Genomic DNA, 23,172 nt, shown 5'->3' with positions numbered 1-23,172 from the left:
CGGGGAGAGAGAGGGAGGGAGGGCGGGCGGCTGGGAGCCGGGCTGGGGTGGGGACTAGGCCGGGCCCCGCCGGAGCCCCGCCCGCCGCGGGCCCCGGAGCGACAGCGTTAACGGCCGCCGCGGCCTCTGCCTCATAGAGGGGGGCGGGGGGGCGCACGGAGCGCAGCGCGAGCCCAGGCCGCGCGCCGCCGCCGCCGCCGCGGAGGACCGCCCCCGGATGGCATCATTTCCGGGAGGCTTGACCACGCCCCTTTCCCCAGGGTGTGCTCCTGCGGGCCTCCAGGGAGTGTGACGTTGCGAGCGGCCTGGTCCGCTATTGGCTGTGAGCTGCTTCTTGCCTGGCTGTTGGACTCCTGTCCCGACCCTTGCTTTTCACTTCCCGGGCGTTCAGGCCGAAGCCACCTCTCTGAGCTAGGTGGAGCACCCCTGGGACGCCTGGTTTGATTCCTGGGAGAGAGGTGCTGGCCTTGGGAGTAACTCTGGTTCTGGTCCCGCCTATGCGGTTTGCAATATGTGACCGAGGCGGAGTCATTTCTTCATTGACAAACTGTATCACCCCTGGCATCTAGTGAATATTTATGTAATGACATATGAATAATGTGCTCTAAGACTCAGAGGTGGGCTGATAAATGCTGAACAGCTGGCGCTCTGGGGGGGAAAGGGGGTGTATGTGTATATATGTATAGGTTCATAAGTTTATCATAAATTTTACTGATGTAAAAGATGTGAAGCATACACACACACTATATATATATATATATATACACACACACACACACATATACAATTACAAATTCCATGTAACCAATTGATTCTCACGGAATACTTTAGTTGATTTTTACCAAGCTCTTGAAGGGTAGCCCTGTGGTTTCAGTTGACCAAGGAGTGAATGTTGGTTAATATTTTCCTCTATGTCAGTGTAAGAGGAAAGTTAAAAAACAAACACACAGCCCTGGTCGGTTTGGCACAGCAGTTAGAGCATCGGCCTGCAGTCCAGAAAGACCGGGGTTCAGTTCCCAAGGGCACGTACCTCGGTTGCAGTTTGTCCCAGCCCTGTTTGGGTCATGCGGGTGGCAACCACTCGATGTGTCCCTTTCACGTCGATGTTTCTCTCTCTCTCTCTCTCTCTCTCTCTCTCTCTCTCTCCCTCCCACTCTATCTGAACAAAACAAAAAATGGAAGAATGTCCTCAGGGGAGGATAAACAAAAAACCAACACACAACAAAGACAGTCTTAACTGAGTGACTTCTTTGCTGAATGAGAAGTCCTGGTGGGTTTGGCTCAGCGGTTAGAGCCCAGCCCACACAGATTTGTACCTCAGTTGGGTTTGTACTTCAGTTGCATTTGGGTTTGGCCCTAGTTGGGTGGCCCTGGCCCTGACTGGGGTCGTGCAGGAGTCAACACATTGATGTGTCTCTCTCACATTGATTTTTTTTTTTCTCTCTCTCCCCACCTCCCCCCACTCTATTAGAAGATAAATGGAAAATATCCTTGGGTGAGAATTTAAAAAAACAAAACAGTTTTCAAATACCGAATATGTCTGTAATTTTGTTCTATTCACAATGTATTGGCTACAGACATAACACTTCAAATTTGAATTATTAACATTTTCTCCATCACTTTCTTAAGATTAGATAATCGACAAAACACTAAATGTGTATGATTTGCCAGTTTCCATGGTGTAAATACTCCTATCATGGCTGATTTCAGTCTACCAACCTGTCTTTACTGAACACAGAGTTAAAAAGAGATGAGCAGTAGCATACCGTTATGTAGTAGTTTTATCATGCAGATACAACAACATAAATAACCCCAAGAGCATAGATAACTAATAATAGTAAAATTATTAGGAAGTGATGAGTGTTAAGAATTTATTACCTTTGTTTTTATTTTTTTAATCCATACCTGAGGATATTTTTTTATTTACCTCCAGATAGAGTGGGAGGGAGGGAGAGAGAGAAAATCAATATGAGAGAGACACATCGACTGGTTGCCTCCCACATGACCCCAACCAGGGCCTGGATGAACCGCAACCAAGGTATGTGCCCTTGACCAGAATCGAATTCTTTGGTCCTGGGGCCGACGCTCTAACTGTTAAGCAAAACTTGCCAGGGCTACCTTTGTTTTTAATATCATCATAAATTTGTAGCCCCACTAGTGTGGCTCAGTGGACTGAATGTCGTCTCATGGACTGAGAGGTCCGAGTTCGATTCCCAGTCAGGGTACATGCCCAGGTTGTGGGCCCTATCCCCAGTGAGGGGTGTGCAGGAGGCAGCCGATTGATGTTTCTCTCTCACATCGATGTTTCTACCTCTCTCTCCCTTCCTCTCTCTAAAAAATAAAAAAATCAATAAAAACATTATAAATTTGTATAATTTAATTTTAACAGTGGCGGTGTTTAACAACAGGCTTGCAGAATTCCTGAAATTTTAATAATTGGCTCTCACAAGTTAGCTCCATGGTACCACGGTTTTTTCATCTGCAAAATGGGAATAAAGATTGCTGTTTTGGTTTGTCCCCAGCCCTGGTTGGTCGTGCAGGTGGCAGCCACTCAATGCATCCCTTTCATGTTGATGTCTCTCTCTCTCTCTCTTCCTCTCTCTCCCTCCTACTCTATCTGAACAAAAAAAATGTCCTTGGGTGAAGATTAAAAAAAAAAGATTGCTGCTTTACTTACTTGCAAGCATATTAAGAAGATCAAACAAGATCAAGCTTGTTGTGTAGAGGAGATCAGACTGGTAGCAGGGAGACCAGTTAGGAAACCATTGCAACCGGCCCATGTGAAGTGTTTAGGGATGCAAGGGATAATGAGGAAGGAACAGCCAGCAGCACTTAGCAACTTTGATACCCAGGGTGCATTGAAGGGAAGGGGGTTGAGGGTCTGCTATGAGTCCTGAAGCCAGAGAGACCTTTTAAAAATGGAAATTTGTCTAATAGCCGGTGATTATAACGCTTCATGGTTTCCCATTGTTCTTAGGCTAAAGACAAAACTCCTTAAGTAGGCTTTTGGGGTCCTGTGTGAGCTGACCCTGCCTTTCTCTGGCCTCATCTCCCACCAAGCTCTCCCTTATTCTCCCTCCAGTGCAATTCCACTAGCCCTGTGTCAGGCTTGCACACATATGGCCACTGCATAAGTTATTCCATTTTCTTGAAAGGCTTTTTCCCTCTTTTTTGCTTAGTAAAGTCCGACTCATTCTTCGGATTGAACTCTTTACTACCTCAGGGAAACCTCCCTGCCTGGGCACTTCCTCCTCACTGAAGTCCAGGACCACTCCTTTGTTGCACTTAATTGCACAGATATAATTTGTCATCTATCTTTGATGTTATTTAATTAAAGTCTGTCTTTGTTACTAAGCTGTCAGCTCCATTGAAGGCAGGGGACACATTTGTCCATTGTGGATTTTCCAGTGCCGAGGACTGTTTCTGGGCAGAGTAAGCCTTTAATAATGTGTTGAATGCTTGTTCAACCTCACACCTTGTAAGAGGCTCCTGATACAAATTCATCTCATTCAGCCTAACAGAATTAATATCCTTCCTTGCCCATGAAGAAACTGAAACTCAGTTATTCACCTAAGATCACACAGTTCAAAAGCTGCAGTGAACCCTGGCCGGTTTGGCTCAGCGGTTGGAGCGTTGGCCTGCGGTCCAGAGAGACCCAGGTTCAGTTCCCGCTAGGGTGCGGTACCTCGGTTGCAGTTTGTTCCTGGCCCTGGTTGGTTGTGCAGGTGGCAGCCGCTCGATGTGTCCCTTTCACATCGAAGATTTTTTTTCTCTCTCTCTCTCCCTCCCACTCTATCTGAACAAAAATTGGAAAAATGTCCTCCGGTGAGGAGGAGAGAAAAAAAAAAAGCTGCAGTGATATTCAGAACCAGCTGTCTGATGTCAAACATGTTATTCTCTACCCTCTCTCCCTTAGCTACCTCTTAGGCATCATTGAGATTTCTGGAGAGAAGAAGAGGAATCGCTGTAGGATCACAGGAACACCTGAGGTCTAAGAAGACCCCAGAATATCCTTGGCTGTGTCTGGAAAACTCTGGCCCCAGAACAGATTGCCAGAGAATTCAAGGTCTGTAGCTCTGCAGCGCCCTCTGCTGTCCAGCTACTTTTTTGGCCTGAGAGGGAAATACTGCCTCCCACCTTGGGTATCAATGCCTGCCCAGAGTACACAGAGGCACAAGGGAATGCACACTGGCTCTTTCTGAAACAGAGCAAGGAGCCCTCGCCGGTTTACCTTAGCGGTCAGAGCGTAGGCCCCAGAACCAAAGAATCCGATTCTTGTCAAGGGCACACACCTCGGTTGTGGTTCATCCAGGCCCTGGTTGGGGTCCTGCGGAAGGCAACCAGTTGATGTGTCTCTCTCAAATCCCTTCCTCCCGCTCTGTTTCTTTTTTTAAATAAAAATAAATAAAAGAAAGAAAAAAAAAGGAATGCTCTCTTTCTCCATTTTCTTAAATGTCCAGGCTTGTAGCCTAGGTCCTAGAAAAAACATTGAAAATTAAGCCAAGCAAAGGAAGTATATCTTTGTATGAGTTGGGTTGGTGTGTGTCTGTTGAGTGGGTTTTGTGTCTACACATACCTCTTTCACTGAAGTCTATGTAAGTGGTCCATGCAGTGGTAGAACCCTAGTTTTTAAAGTTTGTGAAAAACGATTCAGATCATCTAAGCCGGTCCTGAGGTTCACTTAAGTCACTCAGCAGTGGGCCAGGCTTCTGGAGTACAGTGATGAGTGAGACAGGCTCAGTCCCTGTCCTGCTGGAGTTTGCTATCTCGTTTGAGTCCTAATCATGCCATTTCCTGAATGTATGACCATGAGCAAATAATTAAACATCTTTGAACCTGTATTTCATTTGTAAAAGTAGGTCAATAATAATCCCCCTTAACGGGGCTGTTGTGGGGATTAAATGGAAACTTACATGTAAATGCTAAAACACTATACAAATGTTAGTTGTTTTTATTACTATGAAAAACTTCTTGAGAGAAAAAAACAACTTACTATGATGTCTTCAGCCAGTGTGTTTTGTTGGCCTTTACTAACACCAAGAACGTGGAATGGGTCACTTGCTCCCTGTCCCTCTCTCTGTTACTTAGCACACAGAATCAAAGCAGCCAAGGAGAGAGCTATGGATACAGGCTCTGATCCCGGTAACCACTCATTGGCTTTGTGGTTTTGAGAAAGTCACTTTGCTGACATTCAATTTTGGTTTTAGTTCTCTTCTCTCTTAGAGAACAGTCTGGGCTGTAGGCACTTCTAGTTCTGACATCCTAGGGATTCTGCCGGAGACTTGTCCTTTAGCCTCTTCTCTTCCTCCCACCCCTTACATTCCCACTTTGGGTTCCAAAGCAGAATTGTTTGCAGAGGCCACCTGTAAAGTAAGGGAAGTTTTTAGCAACATCCACCTGTCCCTTCCTACATACACTCAGTGATCTGGGGCATCAAAGGTTGGGCAGAGTGCAAAGGAAAGGAGCCAGGAGACAGCATGTGCCTGTGAGACCAGATCACTGTGTGAGTGGGGAGTGCACAAACTGCCAGTCTGTACAATGATCGATCCATGGTCACATGAAGCTCTCTTTCCCACCCTCGCCATCCCCGATCTCAAATTCCAGTTCAGCAGCACAGTGTCAGGGGGTACAGCAACCAGAGCAGATTGCCAGGAGATGCAGCTTGGCCCTTTATCATGCCCATCGCAATTGCTGCCAGAAGGCTGAGTGGAGCAGAGGGGTGGAGAGGGGAGCATGGGCTCATCTGCGGTTGCTATGACGCCCCATCCTGGATTTGCCCATCTCTCCTAATGGAGCAAAGGGCAGAGGGAGGCAGGAAGAGAGGGAGGGAAAGAGAGAATGACTGGTCCCTTCCTCTCCCCTCTCATCTATCTCTCTCTAGAACAGATGTAGGGTGGAGAATAGGGGGAGGGAGCCTAGATATTGGATAAGAGGGGGGAGGGAAGGGTGGTGTGCAGGATTAAGAGGGTTTGCGATGGGGGCCACACAGAGAGGAGGAGGCAGAGCCCTCATGCCTACATCCAGAAGCCAGCTGATGACATTAAAAAGAAGAAAAAACAAGCGAGACAGCACAGTGGAGAGAAAGAGGGAGAGAGAAACAGAAAGCAAGGAAAGGAGGCGGGAAGGCAGGCAGTTCTCGACTGCAGCCACTCTGTCCTGAGCCACCAAACCCCCCAGGCAGCCTGGACCCCAGGGTCCCTGAGAGCTGCCCCAAGGATGGGCACCAGGAAAGTGGTCATGCCTGGTCCTGTGTGGGGGCTGCTGAGCTGCTGTTTCCTCTGTTGCTGGGCTCTGGAGGGTCTGCGGCCCCTCCGCTCTCTGCCCACACTGCCCTCCCAAGTCAAGCCAGGGTATGTACCCATGTGGGTGCTCCCAGAGGGTGCTGAAGCAGCCCTGGCTTTTCTCTACTCTGGAGATGCCCAACAGCTGTTGGGGGCTAATTGCAGTAAGCGCTATGAAGCCCAGGAGGCAGGAGCCAGTCCAGGGCTCCCCCCGATCCTAGGGAGGGCAGCGGGCACCCTTGCCCAGGCCGCCAACTTCCTCAACATGCTCCTACAAGCCAACGACATCCGCGAGTCCAGTGTGGAGGAGGATGTGGAGTGGTACCAGGCCCTGGTCCGCAGCGTGGCTGAGGGGGACCCAAAGGCATACCGGGCTTTGCTGACATTTAACCCTCCACCAGGGGCCAGCCATCTGCAGCTGGCCCTGCAGGCCACCCGAATGGGGGAGGAGACCATCCTTCAGGACTTGTCTGGGAACAGGAACCTGGAAGAGAGCCTAACCCTGGCCCTGGACACTCCTGCCCTGCAGAAGCGGGTGCTGACCAATGACCTAGGGAGCCTCGGAAGCCCCAAGTGGCCACGAGGAGATGGGTATCTGGGGGACATGCAGCATGTGAGGCTGTCTCCTCCCTTCCTGGAGTGCCAGGAAGGCCAGCTTCGTCCGGGCTGGCTTATCACACTTTCAGCCACCTTCTATGGACTCAAGCCAGACCTTAGCCCAGAGATAAGGTAAGTGGGTTTGTGCAGGATTCGATGCATTCGTGAGTTTGTGAGGAGGGGGGCCCAAGTCCAGCCAGCTGGGCATGGGCCATTTGGTATGCACATGTGTGTCTGGGGGACACAGATGTGTGTATTTGCAGTCGACTCTGATATTCTGTAACTATGGTTAACACATACAGGTATGAGTGTACATACTGTGTACTGTGTATGAATTAATGTATTTACACATAGGTATACACATATGTGTATGTACAGATGTGAGATGTATGGGTATAGCCTGGGTAGATCTTGGCCCTCAGGTCTGAGTAGTGGGTATAAGAGGCGTGAGAGGGCTTTGTGTGAAAACAACAATTCATGTACCAGGCATCTTAGAGGACCCAGGTGGGCACTTCAGGAGCTAAACCTGCTGCTTTCTAGTAATCCAGAGCTGTAAAAGGAGGCTTTTCCAAGAGAAGGAAAGTTCTTCGTGGGGGTGGGGGGCTAAAACCATTGCCCTTTCTGCCAGGAGTTGGCCAGGTACTCAGGGTCACTCCCAATGGCTATATTCTTATATCAAGTAGGTTCCATTGTCCTGCCTGTCCTGACCCAGGAGTCTGTGATACCCCTCAAATAACTGACCCCCTCAACCAGAGTAAAGAGGTGATTGGGAGTCCTGGTGGGAATGAGGCAACCAATAGGCACAGTACTTCAAGACATTCAACAATCAACATTGTTTTTCCAGCTATGTGTCCCCCTTCATTGTCCCCAGCAGGGTTCCCCTGCTGCCTGCAGGAAGCCTGGCTCCCTGCCAGCTCCTTTCCCACTCAACCAGAGCAGGGGCTGGGAGCCCTTGGGCCCAGCAGCTCTCACTCTGGGCTCCTCCATTCCATATCTCCTTTGCTATAATGAATTTAGACCTGCTGGTTTGGGCAGAGTGAGGGGTAGGTAATAGTTGAGCTCCATGTGTGTTTGTATGTAAGTGTGAGTGTGTGAGTGTGTGTGTATGTGTGTGAGTGTACACGCAGTGGGGAAGTGTGAAAATCCCCTTCAAAAAGATCATCAAAGTCCCAGCTCCCAAATGTCTTGGCATGCCTCCTCTCTCTACCAATTGACAGAAACCAGGAAATGCTAGGATGTTGCAAAGCTGAGGGATGGGGGGATGGGAGATGACCTGGCGGAAAGGGATTGCTGCCTACAAAGACAGGGAAGGTTAATAGCATTGGAGAAATGGAATGCATGTGTGCCCTCTCTCAACACACTGCAGCCACTGTGCTAACGTTTGCAGAGCTTGCATTGCCCATAGTCTGGGGCCCAAGGACACATGTCCACCTTGGCATCCTTCACTGTGCCCCTAATTGCCAATTCACTGCCCTAGGGGGCAGGTGCAGATGGACATAGATCTTCAGATGGTGGACATCGATCAGTGTGCCAGCGGCCCAGGATGGTACTCTAACACGCACCTGTGTGATCTCAACAGCACACAGGTAAAGATAAGTGGGGGGAGGGGGCACTAGGTCCTGCCGCCCTCTCCCTTTCCCACCACTGCCACCACCCAGCTCCCAGGAGCACCTGACAAAGGCAGACCAGCTTCTTGGGGCATTAGGGGGGTTCCTAAAAATTAGTTCCTAGGCTTTTTAAAAGTGGGGACACCTACAGCCTAACCCCACCCTTTACCAAAGACAACCACCCTCATTTCTTTGAAATCTCATGTTCCTCTGTCTGCTTTCCCTTCTGATACTGGGTGCTCCAGGATCCCTTTCCAGGACCATCTCTTGAGCCTCTATTAATCATCCCCTTCCCTTATCCTGGACCACTTTGTCATCTCATGTCAACAGAGTTCCAGGCTCCTTCTGACCCACAGAGGATGCTCAGCTAGAGTTTGTTGAAATAAGTGGAATTGCTTGTTGGGGTGTGGGAGGACTCGAACCAAAGCAGGAGCTTGGAGAGCTCTGGGACGGGTAGAAGTGATGGAACCCAGGCCAGATGACAGCAGAATCAAAGCCATGGATGCAGAAGAATCTGGATAATGGAAAACAATGGCTGTTAATCCTGCAAGCCCAGCACTGGAGAACCAGGAGGCCAGTGTACTAATCTGCTCTACAGTTACACTGGCTGAATGCTTGTTCCTGAGCTGAACTGAAGCCAAGGCGAGCCCTGCAGCCTGCAGGGAGGTGGGGCCAGTTTGGGCATCTGCTTCTCCTCGGGACACATGTGTTTGAAGCTATGAGTCCAGGGACAGAGAAGGGATCCCATCACCCAGTGCATTTTAAAACCTGGCCACATTCACATCTCTGGTCAGGCTATTGTCTGTGCAGACTGTGGCAGAGCAAAGCATGTTCCAGTGATCCAGGCAAGAGGGAAGCTGGGCCATGATTTCAGAGCCAACACTCTAACCTTCTTGGTGAATTCAAGCTGGATGCAGAATCTCCAAGGATTCACCCTTTCCTCTGCTAAATGCTGTCTGTTCCTAGCCAACCCCTACGGCAGATCTGGCTTCATCCAGATCATCTGGCTTCCTCACCTGGCTCTGAGGTCTGCTCTGTCCCCTGCTGGGTAAATATTAATGGGCGGAGGTGGAATAAAGAGCTGGCCTTCGCATCTCATCAGCCTGGCATTAGGGCTGGGGAAAGCGGTCCTGTGCTGAAGCCAGATGGCCACTCACAGAGGAAGCCACTCTTCTGTGGGAGCCTTTTCAATCCACCTGTGTGCCCAAGAGGGAGGCTGATGGGACCCATTGAAGCAGGATGTAGGCACACAGGTGTAGTTGGGCTCAGAGTTCTTTTTACTTCTACCTCCTGCAGTACCTGCTCTAGCAAAAGCTGAGCACTGGGAAACGGCACCTGTGAGGCTCCTATTACTGCTGATCTGAATAAAAGGGTCATGTTGCTCCATATTCTTTGCTTAGGTGTCTCTTGGAGAAGAGAGGCAGTGGGTGGGGGGTAGAATAGGGTTTCCATAGAGAGAAGGCTTCCCTAGGACTAGGGAGGGCTTCTGATGAGATGCCCTAGTGTGGACCCAGGTACGATGGACAGGAACATAGATGGACCCTCCATCTCTTCCCAGGAGGAAAAGCCCCATACAAATATCTATCATTTTTCTATTGTTCCCACAGTGCATCCCTCTGGAGAGTCAGGGTTTTGTCCTTGGCCGCTACCTCTGCCACTGCCTACCTGGCTTCTACGGGACAAGCCGCCCCTGGGGTATGTAACTGTGGTGAGGGCCAGGCAGGTGTTTTATAGGCTGGGCTGGTTGGAGGTGGGTATCTGGGGAAGGCAGGCTGGGGTGAGACACTGGGAGGAAACTTGTGGGGCAAGAGCAGAAGGTCAAGAGAAGCAGAAGAGGCAGGCAGGATCTCGTTTGAGGATGAGCCCATAACATGCCAATCCATTGCAATTTGACCTGGAAATGAGCCCTGGCTTGGCATCACCTCTTCTTGTTACCCTGCCCTCCCTTGGGAGTACCCACTTCCTCATTCTGGCCCTCCTGATCCTATCCCAGAGGCCACCATAGGAGGGCAGGGGGAGGGCTGTGGTGACCATTGGGAGAGAAGGCTAGGATCTCAGAATGCCCCAGCCATGCCCCTCTCCCTGCACCCGTCTTGTTTTTTATAGGGTTAGAGAGTGCCACCCAAGCTACTGGGCAATTTGGGTCCCCACAAGATGGCTCTGGGAGGCTGCTTCGGTGCCAGCCATGTGCTGAGGGGTGTACCAGCTGCATGGATGCCACACCATGCCTGGTGGAGGAAGCCCTGGTGCTGCGGGTAGCAGTGTTGGCCTGCCAGGCCTGCTGCATGTTGGCTGTCTTCCTGAGCATGCTGGTCTCCTACCGCTGCCGCCAGAGCAAAGTAAGCAAGGCTCCACATCTCTCCTTTGCGCTCATGTCCAACCCATCTTTGGTTCCTAGCATCAACTGAAGACCTTATATTACCTAATACTATAACTTGGCAGAAATGGGTTCTGGTTTTGATTCTTAATCTAACATACTATATGACATTAGGCCAAGTGACCTCACCGCTTAGATCTGTTTCCTCACCTGTAAAATAAAGGCATTGGACTTGGTTCAAAATAGTGCATAGGTACTGGAGGAAGTGATCTGGACCCTTGTGGAGCTAGCTCCCAGGTGAATGGAGGAAGAAGACATGTAAATCAAATGACAGCACAGCAAGACAGGTGAGGATGGAGTTACGTGTTGGTTTCTGTGGCAGCGCAGAGAAAGGACCCAGTTGTCCTGCCTGAGCTGGCATGGGGAAGACTTTCTGGAGCATGTGACATTTGAGCCAGGCTTGAAGGTCCACCAGATGGTTACTGGGCAGAGGAGGGAATATCGAGACAAGGGAGCAGTCTGAACCAAAGCTTGGAGGAATGCATGAGGTATCTTCTAGTTCCAGCAGCCTCTGAGCCCAGGTCTGCAGCAAGGTCCAGGCTGGGGTTAGGAGAATAGGGCTAGTCGGGTGGGGACGGAAACCTGGGCCTTAGCCAGGTTTAGTGCCAGGGGAACTAAGAGCCTGTGGTGGGAGTAGGAGCATGGCTGTGGATGGAGTGTGGTGCTGATGTTATGGGGTAAAGTCTTAGCCCAGGTTCACTGAGTGACCCCTAAAATAGGCCTGAGATCCTCCCATGCCATCATCCAGTCTCTGTCCTCCCACTGCCCTGCTTACTCCGCTCTCTTGTTCCTGGGTTCACAGAGGATCCGGGCATCTGGAGTTGTCCTGCTGGAAACCATCCTTTTTGGATCCCTGCTGCTTTACTTCCCTGTGAGTTTGTGGCCAGAGGCTGACCTCCATCTCCCAGAGTCCCCACGGTCCCAACATGGTACTCTCCAAACCCCAGGATGCTTCCTCTTCTCCGCCCTCTTGAGGGGATTCAGAGACCTCAAATCCCCCTACTCAGATTGACAAATGGCAGGCTGGCCTAGTGAGTTCTGGAAGCAAACAGTCCAGGCTTAAAACAGCTGTATGACCCACTGTGTGACTTAGGACAAGTTACCTAACCTGATTCTTTTATTTTTTTTAATAAAAATTTTAATAATTTTTAAGAGGACCTGGGCTCAGAGAGAGAGAAAGGGAGAGATAGAAATATTGATGTGAGACTGTAACATCGATCGGCTGCCTCTTGCAACACCCCCATACCAGTATAGAACCCACAACCCGGGCATATGCCCTGATGAGGAATTGAACCAGCAACCTTTCAGTGCATGTGATGACACCCAAGCAACTGATCCACACTGGCCAGGGCCCCTCTCTGATTCTTAAGCTTTTCCTATACAGAATGGAGGTGATGATGCTTTTATTGCAAGGCTGTCAGAAGGATCAATAATGTGTTTAGCATAGACCTGGCACATAGTAGGAATGCAGTGGAAAGCAGCCATTTTTGCCCCCTCCTCACCAGGTCTTCATCCTGTACTTCAAGCCCAGCATATTCCGCTGCATTGCTCTCCGCTGGGTCCGGCTGCTGGGCTTTGCCATTGTCTATGGCACCATTATACTCAAGCTTTACAGGTAGGGGCGGGAGCAGACCTTGCTCTCGTGCTGCTCACTTCTGGCCACCCCAGCTCATTGATGGAATGGAGTTCTTCAGTCAGATCCTTACCAGCTCCACTGCCGTGTCCCCAAGGCCTGCCTCCATCACTATAGCCCTCCCCTCCACATAACTTTTCTGGGGGTAAGGAGGTAGCAAACCATGAAAGGGATAGGAAAACATATATGTGGAGGGGAGGGGAGCAATGGTCAGAGAACAGAATCCTGTCCCCCTTTCCTTGGTCCTCCCCCTGTGCCCACCCACCATGTATACATACCCCTATAGAGTGCTGCAGCTGTTCCTATCTCGAACGGCCCAGAGGGGCCCCCATCTAAGCAGCGGGCACCTGCTTCGGCGTCTGGGGCTGCTCCTGCTACTAGTACTGGGCTTCCTGGCTGTGTGGACAGTGAGGGTCCTGGATCGAGGCATCCTGCACACTCCCCTGGTGACCCGAGGCCACACTCCCATGGGCCGCCACTTCTACCTCTGCCACCACGACCGCTGGGACTACGTCATGTTTGTGGGTGAGTTGCTTTAGTCAAGCCTAGTCTCACTCTGGCCCCTGGCTCATCGCTTCCATGGGTCCTCTGGTCCTGCTCCTCCTGCCTTGTACCCTGACCCCTGGCCCAGGTTCCCCCTAGCAAGCCCTACAGAGAAAGGGGTGGCCTGGCTGCGGAGGTGGCCTGCTGCTCTGTCCCTCACTGCTTCCCCACAGCCGAGATGCTGCTCCTGTGCTGGGGCAGCTTCCTCTGCTACGCCACCCGGGCTGTGCCCTCAGCCTTCCACGAGCCACGCTACATGGGCATTGCCCTGCACAACGAGCTGCTGCTCTCTACTGCCTTCCACGCAGCCAGGTGAGGATGGGCCCACCTACCCACGACTCTTCCTCACCCAACACTACTCCTCACTTCTCCCAGATGAGGGTACCCCCTTCCATGGGCATCCTTACAACACTGCTATGCCTCAGCAAGTGAGGAAGGACCCCCACCTGTAGCTCTCTCCCTACCCCACAGATATCCTTCTTGCACCCCATGTCTCACCCAACACCCAAGAAGAGGAAGTGTCCTCCCACACTTGCTCAGCTCTCTCTGCCTTCTCACGCCTCAGTTGTCCCAGCAGTATGCCAGCTGTGTGTACCTAAGGACCTGGCCCTGTGGTGGAGGCAGAATCCATCCACAGGATGGTCCACAGGACAGTGTAGGGCACATGTCTGTGCTACAGGCAGCCAGAGAAGGCGAGCTGGAGCAGTATGGGAGGGCCTCTCAGAGGCGGGCGTTAATGTGAGCCTTGAGGTAGGACCCACACCCCAAAAAGGGCAAGAAGAGGGAAGAGGGCCCTCCTCACCCACCAACATCTCCATGTGATCAGGGCTGGGGCTGGGACAAGTGAGACTGGTGAGGGGAAGAGGCCACTCCTACCCACGAATAAGCACCCCCCTCCCATCCCACTCTCAGGTTTGTGCTGGTTGCCTCCCTGCACCCCGACTGGACCCTCCTCCTCTTCTTCTTCCACACCCACAGCACAGTCACCACCACCCTGGCTCTGATCTTCATCCCTAAGGTGAGGTCTTCCCCGGGTCTGGATATAAAGCCGGCCCCCTAGTCTCCTTGTCAGGGCACTGTGGAACTGCAGCAGCGGCAGCGCCCTCTTCAGGTCAGGGTGAGGATGGTACCCTGTGGACATGTGGGTTCTGAGCAACAGGGGCCCTAAGCAAGAAGCCCACTGGGGCAGGAGAAATAAGAGGTGGGACTGGAGGGGTCTTTGTAACAAAGCTTTAAGGTTGGCAGACTCTGAAAATCAACTCGGAAGCAGTTACAGAGAGAGAGTTGGAGAGCTGAGGACATGGGTAGGAGTTGCAGGGGCAGGAGCTTGAGAACCCCTGGTCTCTAGCTACAGAAGACCAGGGAGGAGGAGAGGGAGCAAAAGTCTTCGGAACCCAGAATCCCAAATCAGAGAGGGAGTAAAGATTCACAAAGTAGCCTTATTCCATGGGGCAGCTGGAGGAGTGAACAGGGAGACCCAAGGTGAGTCTTTTCCCCAATCACGCCCATTTTCCTGGCCAGTTCTGGAAGCCGGGGGCTCCTCCCCGAGAGGAGATGGTGGATGAAGTGTACGAGGATGAGCTGGACCTGCAGCGCTCAAGCTCCTACCTCAACAGCAGCACTGCCTCAGCTTGGAGCGAGCACAGCCTGGACCCGGGAGACATTCGGGTATGTGCCGCCCTCTCCGCCTCCTTTGGTGCTAGCTCTCAGGGACTGGGCAGGGGCCCTGCTGCCCTGCCCCTAGCTTTCCCTCTCTCTAGGACTTGCTTCCCTCCCTTCTCTTCTATTGCCCTAACATACTTGAAAAGACCCCAAAAGTTTCATACCCCAGAGCCATAGGGCACTTGGTAAGGTCGAGTCAGGGCCGAGTAGCGCTCGCCTCCTCCGTGCCCCCACTCCCTTCACAGGGGCAGACTAAGCCCTGAGTCTCCAGCACACTGGGGCAGTTGGTGACTCTAGTGTCAGTTGGGGCTGGGCAGTTCAAGCAGTGAGGGGCCACAAGGGTTTCCACACCAGGATCCCCTTTCCCTAGACCTGGCTGTCTTAGAGAAAGGAAGTTCTTCCGGAGTCTTACATCACGAGAGCACCCATACTCTCATTTTACTGCTCAGGGAGATCATCATAGTCCAGGAACCCTAATGAGGGGCTCAGTGGGGAGGCAATAAGGAAACTTGGCAGTCGCAGCCCAGTTTTATGAAACCTACAGTGAAGGGAAATCTCAGGAAGCCATTTGGTCCATCCCCTCCACTTCCCCTGGGGCTCACCTCTACACCGAACTTGTTTACCTCTCCCAGTGCCCTCCTTGTCCCAGCGACCTCTGCCTCTCATTCCCCCTGGTGTCCTCCACACTCTCTGAGCTCTGCCTGCTGCCCCCTGCGTATAGGCTTAACTGAGGCCCAATCCAGCAGGGAACCTGGAGAGTGTGGAGGCCACTGCCACAGCCCCGCCACCCCCGTCCTCCACTTCACGGAGCAGCAACCAGTCTACTCTCCCTCTGCTGGCTCTGGGGAGAAATCCAAAGTATAAGACTTCCAAAGCTCATTGTATCATTTACACCTGAACATGGCACTTTTCGTGCTCATTAGTCCCATGGATCTCATATAAATTTCTTTTAACGAAGCTAACACTAGGCAGCCAGTTTCTGTTATTTTATAGAAGCAGAGACTCAGAGAGGTCAAGATAATAACCTCAAGACACATGATGGGTCAGCAGCTTTAAACTCAGATTTCCTGTCCCCAAGCTGGTGATTGCCCACCAGACCACAGTGCCCCAGGGAAGTGAGTACATGCTGTGTCCTCAGAGCTGAGTAAGTCCAGCTGGGAACCAGGCTGGTGCTGGCCTTGCAGGAATGGAGCAGTGAACTGAGAGGTTTAAAAGCAAGGAAGGGACACAGCTTGGTGGGAAAGAGATTCCCCCAGAGAATGGTCTAAGTAAAGGCTGAGGGGGATAACAGTCCAGCCAGGGGATGGAGAGACACGCCCATTTGTCCCATGTCAGCCCTGCTCTCCTTGCTCCTCCCTTCCCCCAGGACGAGTTGAAGAAGCTCTATGCCCAGCTAGAGGTCCACAAGACCAAGGAAATGGCTGCTAACAACCCCCACCTTCCCAGGAAGCGGGGCACCTCACGGCAGGGCCTGGGCCGCTCCTTCATGAGGTACCTGGCTGAGTTCCCCGAGGCCCTGGCCCGCCAGCACTCCCGGGACTCGGGTTCCCCAGGCCGCAGCAGCCTGCCCAGCTCCTCCCGCCGCAGGCTCCTCAGCTCCAGCCTCCAGGAACCTGAGGGGCCACAGGCCCTGCGCAAGTCCTGCAGCACGTACAACCACAACCACTGCAGGGAGAAGGACTCCCATCCCCTGGACTCACTGCCGAGGAGGAAGCTGGCCAAGAGGGCCTCACGGGCAGAGAGCCGGGAGTCAGTGGAGGGGACCCTTGCCCTGGGCTTTAGGTCAGCCAGTGCCCACAACCTGACCGTGGGAGAGAGGCTCCCCAGGGCCCGGCCCGCCTCTCTGCAGAAGTCACTCAGCGTCATGGCTGGCTCCAGGGAACAGGCCCTGCTGGTGGCCAGCCAGGCCTATCTGGAGGAGACCTATCGGCAGGCAAAGGAGCAAGAGGAGAGAAAGAAGGCAGAGGTGGCCTTGGCAAGCCCAGTTCGGAGGCTATCAGCCAGGAGGCTGCTGAGAGCTCAAGGGACCCCTCTGTCAGCCCCACCCTCCCCTGCCAAGAGCAGCGGCAGCATGGACAGCTCCTATGCCTCTGGGAAGCTTCCGGAGGAGGCTGGGAGAAGGCTGCCTCACCCACCCATCCAGCACCAGATCTCCACACCCATTATGGCCCTGTCTGGGGCCTGCCTGGGAGAGCCAAGGATGCTGTCTCCCACTTCCACCTTGGCTCCAGCTTTGATACCAGGTCCAGCCCAGGTTCTGGCCCCTGTCCCTGCCCTAGCACCAGTCCCAATATCCCCCCAAAGCCCCAGCTTACTCACCTTCATCTGCCCCTGGGAGAATGCAGAACTGCCCATCAAGAAAGAAGATGTGGCTCAAGAAGGCCCCTCAGGGCCTGAGCTAGGCAACCACTCCCCGGCCCCAGCTCGGGCCAGGTTCTGGAGGGCCCTCTCCGTTGCAGTAGAGAGAAAGGGCGCTGGGGAGAACGGGGTAGACACGGAGGACAGACGTCTCCGAGGGGAAGCTGATGATGTAGATGAGGACAGGCCCAAGATCTTCTCTAAATCCCACAGCCTCAAGACCCCTGCTCAGCAGGGTTCTGTGCGCAGCCTGGGACTGGCTATCAAAGCTTTGACCCGTTCTCGGAGCACACACAGAGACAAGGAGAGTGGGGAAGAGAGTACTGAGAAGGAAAAGGGCCAAGCTTCAGGAGAGGGGGTGGGGGCGTGCCCCAGGTCCCCCAGGCTAGGCGGGCGCAAGGTGGTGAGTAAGCAGGCCGCCCTCGCCCCCTGCGAAGACGAGGAGTCCCTTCAGAACCAACAGAATGCACACACCAGCAGACTGCTCCTTGTCTGTCACCAGGAGGGCAGCAGGGAAGAAGACAGGGGCAAGAGGACATCTCAGGGTCAAGGGGAGAAGAACGTGGAGAGAGCAGGTAGAACAGAGCCTGCCACACTGAGGCAAGTCAGGCAGGGCACAGTTGGGGACGAAAACACTGAGCAAGCAAAAGAAGCCCCTGCAGGGAGGCAGGAACTGCTCAAAGCTGGCCTCCCACACCAGGGCAGTGCTGACTGCAGGGTGGCAGAGGTATGCCCCTGGGAAGTCACTGAGTCAGAAACCTATCTGCCTGACAGCAACAAGGCTGAAATCTGCCCCTGGGAGGTGAGTGAAGGAGGCCCTACGAGGGGAGAATTAAGACAAGATCTAGATGACTCCCAAGAAGAGAGGGGGAAAGCCCCAGAAGAATCAGAGCCCAAAGATGTGGCTGCCTTTGCTCGGAAAAAGCCAGAGAGGCTGGTCAGGGGGCAGGAGGCAGTGTGTCCCTGGGAGAATGCCAATCCCAGGGATCTGTCCCCTCAGGACTCTGAGAGAACCAAGGGCAGGTCTGAGGCAGGGGCCAGGACGGACGCTAGAGAGGTGAAGTGTTGGCAGGAAGTCACAGGCCCAGAAGCTTGTATGTCTAACATCTCCAGGGCAGAGCTCCGTCCCTGGGAGGCAAGTGAAAGAGGAGAGAATGAGAAACCATCCCAGGAGGGAGTGAAGAAGCTCCCCCAAGAAAAGCAGCAAACCCCCAAGAAAGCAACCTTCTGGAAGGAACAGAAACCGGGCAAAGACATGAAGTCTCTTTGTTCATGGGAGAGGACTGATTTCCGTGGCCCCTTAGCAATCTCTACTGAGATCCCAGGAACCCCCAAGTGCTCCGGGAGCATTGCAGAGGTGTGTCCATGGGAGGCAGGGGAGGCTCCTGCAATCAGGAAAGCAGAGATTTGTCCCTGGGAGCTGGGTGATGAGGTAGTGGGGAAGGACATGCTACATCAGCGGACAGGTGGAGAATCTGTCCAAGAAGAGGGTCAAGCCTCCAGGAAAGGGCTCGTTGGAGAGACTGGGGAACAAACTGGGAAAGCGGTGCAGACAACTAGTCCACAGCAGGAGTCAGTGTGTCCCTGGGAGAGCACAGCCCCTGGGCACTCCAGCCCTGGTCTGGACAGTTCCTCATCCAGAGCTGGTGGCCAACTCCTCGGCAACGGAGGAAGCAGAGCCATGCAGGTATGTCCACAGGAAGACCTCAGGCCAGAGGTAAAGGCAGTAACACCTACCAAGGCAGAAATCTGTCCCTGGGAGGTAAATGAAAGAACAGAGGACTGGACATCAGGACAGGTACCCAAAGGAGGAGAATCTCAAAAGAACAAGGAAAAAATGCCTGAAACATCAGGAATCAAAGATGTCACAGCTTGGGCGAAGCCTGAAGGACAGCTCCAAAAGCAGGGAGCAGTCTGTCCTTGGGAGAGTGTGGAACCTGACAGCTTCCCCCTACAACCAGGTCAAGACACAGATAGAAGCAAAGCTTCTGCAATCTGTCCATGGGATGTGGAGAACACCCTGTCTGCTGAGAAGGCAGAGATCTGTCCCTGGGAGGTGAGTGCTGGAGCAGGGGAGGAACGAGCTTTGGGAGTTGAAGCCATTAGGAAATTGCCAAACATTACAGGAAAGGGTTCTGCAGATCCTGGACCCAGCAAGATAGCTGTTACTGCTCCGAAGAAGCCAGAGAGGCCAACCCGGGAGCAGGAAGTAGCCTGTCCCTGGGAGAGCGTGGATCCAGGGGGCTCCTCTCAGCATTCAGACACTGTGGATATTGACAGACAAAAAGGCGGATTCCAGGAACTGGAACATGTGGGGTGCAGGCCAGCCGAGGTATGTCCCTGGGAAGTGGAAGAAGCATCTACCAGTGAAAAAGTCAGTATCTGTCTCTGGGAGGTGAATGAAGGAGCTACTGGGAAGGGACTGGAACAAGAGATGGGGAGTGATTCAGCAGGGCAGAGGGAGAAAACTCCAGAAAGGGGTAGACTCACCTCCCTGGAAGAAGACATATCAAAAGGGGAGACACAACTGAATCAAGAGCAGGAAGCTATTTGTCCTTGGGAGAAGGACTTGAGAGAACCCTCTGCTCAGGCCCCTGAGGTCGCAGACTCATCCAGCAGCATGAGTAGCAAAGTGGCAGAGAGGCATTCCTTGGAAGTCCATGATGAGGTAGGAGAGAGAGGGGACCTGATAAAAGACCCCACAATGGGTTCCCTCCAAGAACACATAACCCAAGAAAAAGCTCCGTCTTCCAAAGCAGAAGTCAGTACTGAAGATGGGGAAAGAGCAAACAATGAACTACAGTCTATCTGCCCATGGGAAAGCATGGCCCCAGCAATCTCCTCCTCCCATCCCGGAAGTCAGTGCCCTGACCAGCCGAAAGCTGGCTCTCAGACACTGGTCAGCACTGGGGGCAAGCGTGCTGAAGTGTGCCCATGGGATGCTCCTGCCCCAGATGCTCACCAGCCTCACAGCAGCACCAAAGCGGAGGTCTGTCCCTGGGAAGTGACTGAAAGAATCCCTGAAGGAGTGTCAATGCAGAATGGAAAGGGGAAACCTCAAGAAGAGGAGGGGAAAGCCCCAGAAACACCCGAGCCCAAAGTTGGGGCAGTTCAGAAAAAGCCAGAGAGGGCATGTGGGAAGCAGGAGGCTGTGTGTCCCTGGGAGAGTCAAGATAGTGGAGGTCTGTCTCCACACCCAGCCCCACAAGTTTCTCACAGAAGCAAAGACACTTCTGAGGGAGCAAGCAGTGTGAAGACCAGGAGAGCAGAAGTGTGTCCGTGGGAAGCAATAGAGGCTCCCTCTGGCAAGAGAGCAGAAATCTGCCCTTGGAAGATGAGTAAAGCAGCAGCAGAGGACGGGGGCCCAGAACAGGAGGTGGACAGAGAACTCCAAGGACAAGGAGAGCTGTTCCTTCAAAAGGCAAGGTCTGCAGAGACCGAAGAACCCTTTACAAAAGCAGCAAAAGGCAGCAGAGAGCAGGAGACAGTCTGCCCCTGGGAAGACATGAGTTCGGGAGGACTCTTCCCCCAGCCAGATGCTCTGGACACTGATGAAGCCAAAGTCAGTCCCCACGGAGCAAGTGGTGTGGGGAGCAGGATGGCAGAGCTGTGCCGATGGGAAGTCACAGATCCAGAAGGAAATAAAATAAAGCTTACCATGGCAGACATCTGGCCTTGGGAGGGAACTGGAGCCCCATCTGAAGAATCTGGCCTCCTGGCTTTAAGAGCAACTCAGACAGAAATATTTTCCCCCGGAGTTCCTGAGAACCCACCATGCCTTTTGGTCCAGAGACCTCTGGGTGGCTTCCTTCCAGAAAGCAAATGCTCCCGCCCCAAGGTGAGCAAGCCAGACAGTTCTTTTACTCTGGAAGGTGTCAGAGAATTCCAAGGACCTTCAGGACTTGAGCCAAGGACCAGCTTAGCCCCAGGGCCAAGTCTCCAAGAAGCTGAGGCTCAGAATTCTTCTTCCCTAACTGAAGACCAAGAAGTGGCTTCCAAAGCTCCACATGAAGAACTTGCCCCTCCAACTGTCTATCCTTGGGACTGGGAGTAACAATTCCCAATTTAAACTAGGGTGAGGTCAAGCGTTGGGTGGCTGGTTTGCAGGAGCCAAGGTCCATTCCGAGTCCTAGGTGTTCCCAAACAGCTGAAACAAAAACACTTGACCACCCCTCTCCAGGAAGGCCAGACATTAATTTACTCAAACACAAATTGTACACGAAGGGTGCAGCTCAAACCCCAACAGAAAATTGCACTCTCTCCTTACTTCCAAGTCTTCCTGCGTAGGGAACAAAGGCCAGACCCTCTGCTTCTAACAAATCCTCCTATCCAGCTAGAGTACTCCACACAAGCCATCTGTGTTAATACTCACTTGAAAAGCCAATGTTAGGGATGAAAGGAAGTCAGCAGTGCTGGCCCACATTTGCTCATGGAGAGACCCTATTCTTCTCTGAAGTCTACAAAGGAACCCCCCTCCCTGTTTATTTTTTATTTTTTATTTTTTTTTGAGAAGAAACTAAACCACACAAGACACTACCTACATAGGGACTGAGGGTCACGGAAGGCTAAACAGGTCACCATAAGAAGCTTAAGAAGCCACTTAATTCAAGTTGAAAGATAAATAAGAGGAAAACCTAAATGGCTAAAAAAAAAGGTGCCTGAAATGCCTTGTCATTTTGACTTTGGATCTCCAGTTTCTGCTTAATTGATCCTCAGACCTGCCCTGCTGACTACTGAAGCAGGGCCAATCATGCACTCTTAAATCCATATCATGTGGCACCCAAAGCAGTATCAGAGCAGAGAAGGAAAGGCAATGGCTCCAGGTCCTCCCCACACTGGCCAAGGTCAAGTTCTCCCTTCCAGATGCCCTGTCTCCAAGTTTTAGTATGCCTCTTGCTAGCTTTTTCAGATGGCCTCCCCCTTTTCCTGCCCTATCTTTTGCCACTCTCCAGAGTTCATCTCACTGGCTCATTCTCCCCCTCCTAGCCTTTCAGTGCTGTCATCAAAGGGACCCCTCTCTGTTGTCAATGCAACCAGAGCCAGGGGGGATCTCTGGTTCTGATGGGAGAACCACTCCAAATCACTTACTCAGTAACAAGAGGCCTACATCAAGCTCCTCGCTGAGAAGCCTGAGAAAGAAAGGAGGTCCTGTTAACAGCCAGCACTATAACCGCCCGCAGAAAGAGGAGTGCCATGTGGCAGGTTAGAGGCCTGAGGGATGGGGCCAGGGCATCATGTAAATACAAAGCCTTCTTTCTTAGGGAGCTCTCTCTTGTTCTTAGCTCGGCTCTATTCTCTCAAGTCAGTTCAGGCTACCCTTACTTAAGCAATCCTAGATAACCGTGCTGGAATTAGATGATACTACCAGAGGGAAATGAAGAAAGAGAAAAACATTGGTTAAAGAAATCCCAGGATTGGCAGGCATGAGTGGGGGTGGAAACAAACAAACTAAACATGGCAGAACTGGACAGGGGCACTAAAGATGGCAGTAAGCCCACCTGCGAATTAAACTGACATTGATGCCATTCGCGAGGAGGAAGGGCAAAACAAGACCAAATACCCAATGGGGAAGAAATAAGTCTGCAGGTGAATACTCTGGGCACTTAAAGCATTTCACATAAAAATAGCAAGTACTGCATTTCCAAAAAGGAGGAAAAAGAATGGAGTAACCATTTTTAGGGACTAAATACCCTTGTTCCCATGTCTAGGCCCCTTCACGTAACTAGGTCCCTTGCCCTCACCTTTCAGAGTATTTGAAGTGTGTTTTGCTTTGGGCTCTGGCTGGTTAACCCCACAGCTTCCGAGCCAATGCATATTTTGCTAACTGTACACCTCAGAACAATCCCATTGGGTCTGGTCTAGCTGGGAACAAAAATGTTGAGAAATAAACCACGGGGGGGAGGGGGGGCGGGGGGGGGAATAAAGAATACTTTTTGGGGGAGCAGTTGGTTCTAGATGTATTCATTATGGTGATTTTCTTTTTTCAATGTTTTTAAACAAGAACAGGAAGAAAAACAATGCCTGCTCTAAAGCCCAAGATTAACACTGCAGCCTTCAGGACTTCAGCTCTGTGGCTGGCACTGCAGATGGCCTCTGCCTGGTCCTTCTAATCAA

General features: G+C 52.2%; 1 protein-coding gene across 1 annotated transcript; it reads left to right on the top strand.

The window, feature by feature from the left end:
* The first annotated feature begins 6,092 nt into the window (after nucleotides 1–6,092).
* On the top strand, nucleotides 6,093–22,947 carry GPR179 (G protein-coupled receptor 179). Its single transcript, XM_036269116.1, has 11 exons — nucleotides 6,093–7,010; nucleotides 8,356–8,464; nucleotides 10,093–10,180; nucleotides 10,592–10,824; nucleotides 11,665–11,733; nucleotides 12,368–12,477; nucleotides 12,782–13,020; nucleotides 13,212–13,350; nucleotides 13,951–14,056; nucleotides 14,560–14,706; nucleotides 16,067–22,947. The coding sequence occupies exons 1-11, from the start codon at nucleotides 6,217–6,219 to the stop codon at nucleotides 21,110–21,112; spliced, it is 7,080 nt and encodes a 2,359-aa protein (XP_036125009.1). The 5' UTR covers nucleotides 6,093–6,216; the 3' UTR covers nucleotides 21,113–22,947.
* The last annotated feature ends 225 nt before the right edge of the window (nucleotides 22,948–23,172 follow it).

Source organism: Molossus molossus, unplaced genomic scaffold, assembly GCF_014108415.1.
Source record: "Molossus molossus isolate mMolMol1 unplaced genomic scaffold, mMolMol1.p scaffold_m16_p_19, whole genome shotgun sequence".
Lineage (NCBI taxonomy): Eukaryota > Metazoa > Chordata > Mammalia > Chiroptera > Molossidae > Molossus > Molossus molossus.
Note: the sequence above shows the minus strand (reverse complement) of the source record. Positions and strands in the feature narration are given on the sequence as shown.

Excerpts from the sequence above, each read along its gene's own strand:
- GPR179 (XM_036269116.1), top strand. The coding sequence starts at position 6,217 with ATGGGCACCAGGAAAGTGGTCATGCCTGGTCCTGTGTGGGGGCTGCTG. Across the intron at positions 7,011-8,355 it reads GACCTTAGCCCAGAGATAAG|GGGGCAGGTGCAGATGGACA; the intron begins GTAAGTGGGTTT and ends TCACTGCCCTAG. Across the intron at positions 13,021-13,211 it reads GGACTACGTCATGTTTGTGG|CCGAGATGCTGCTCCTGTGC; the intron begins GTGAGTTGCTTT and ends GCTTCCCCACAG.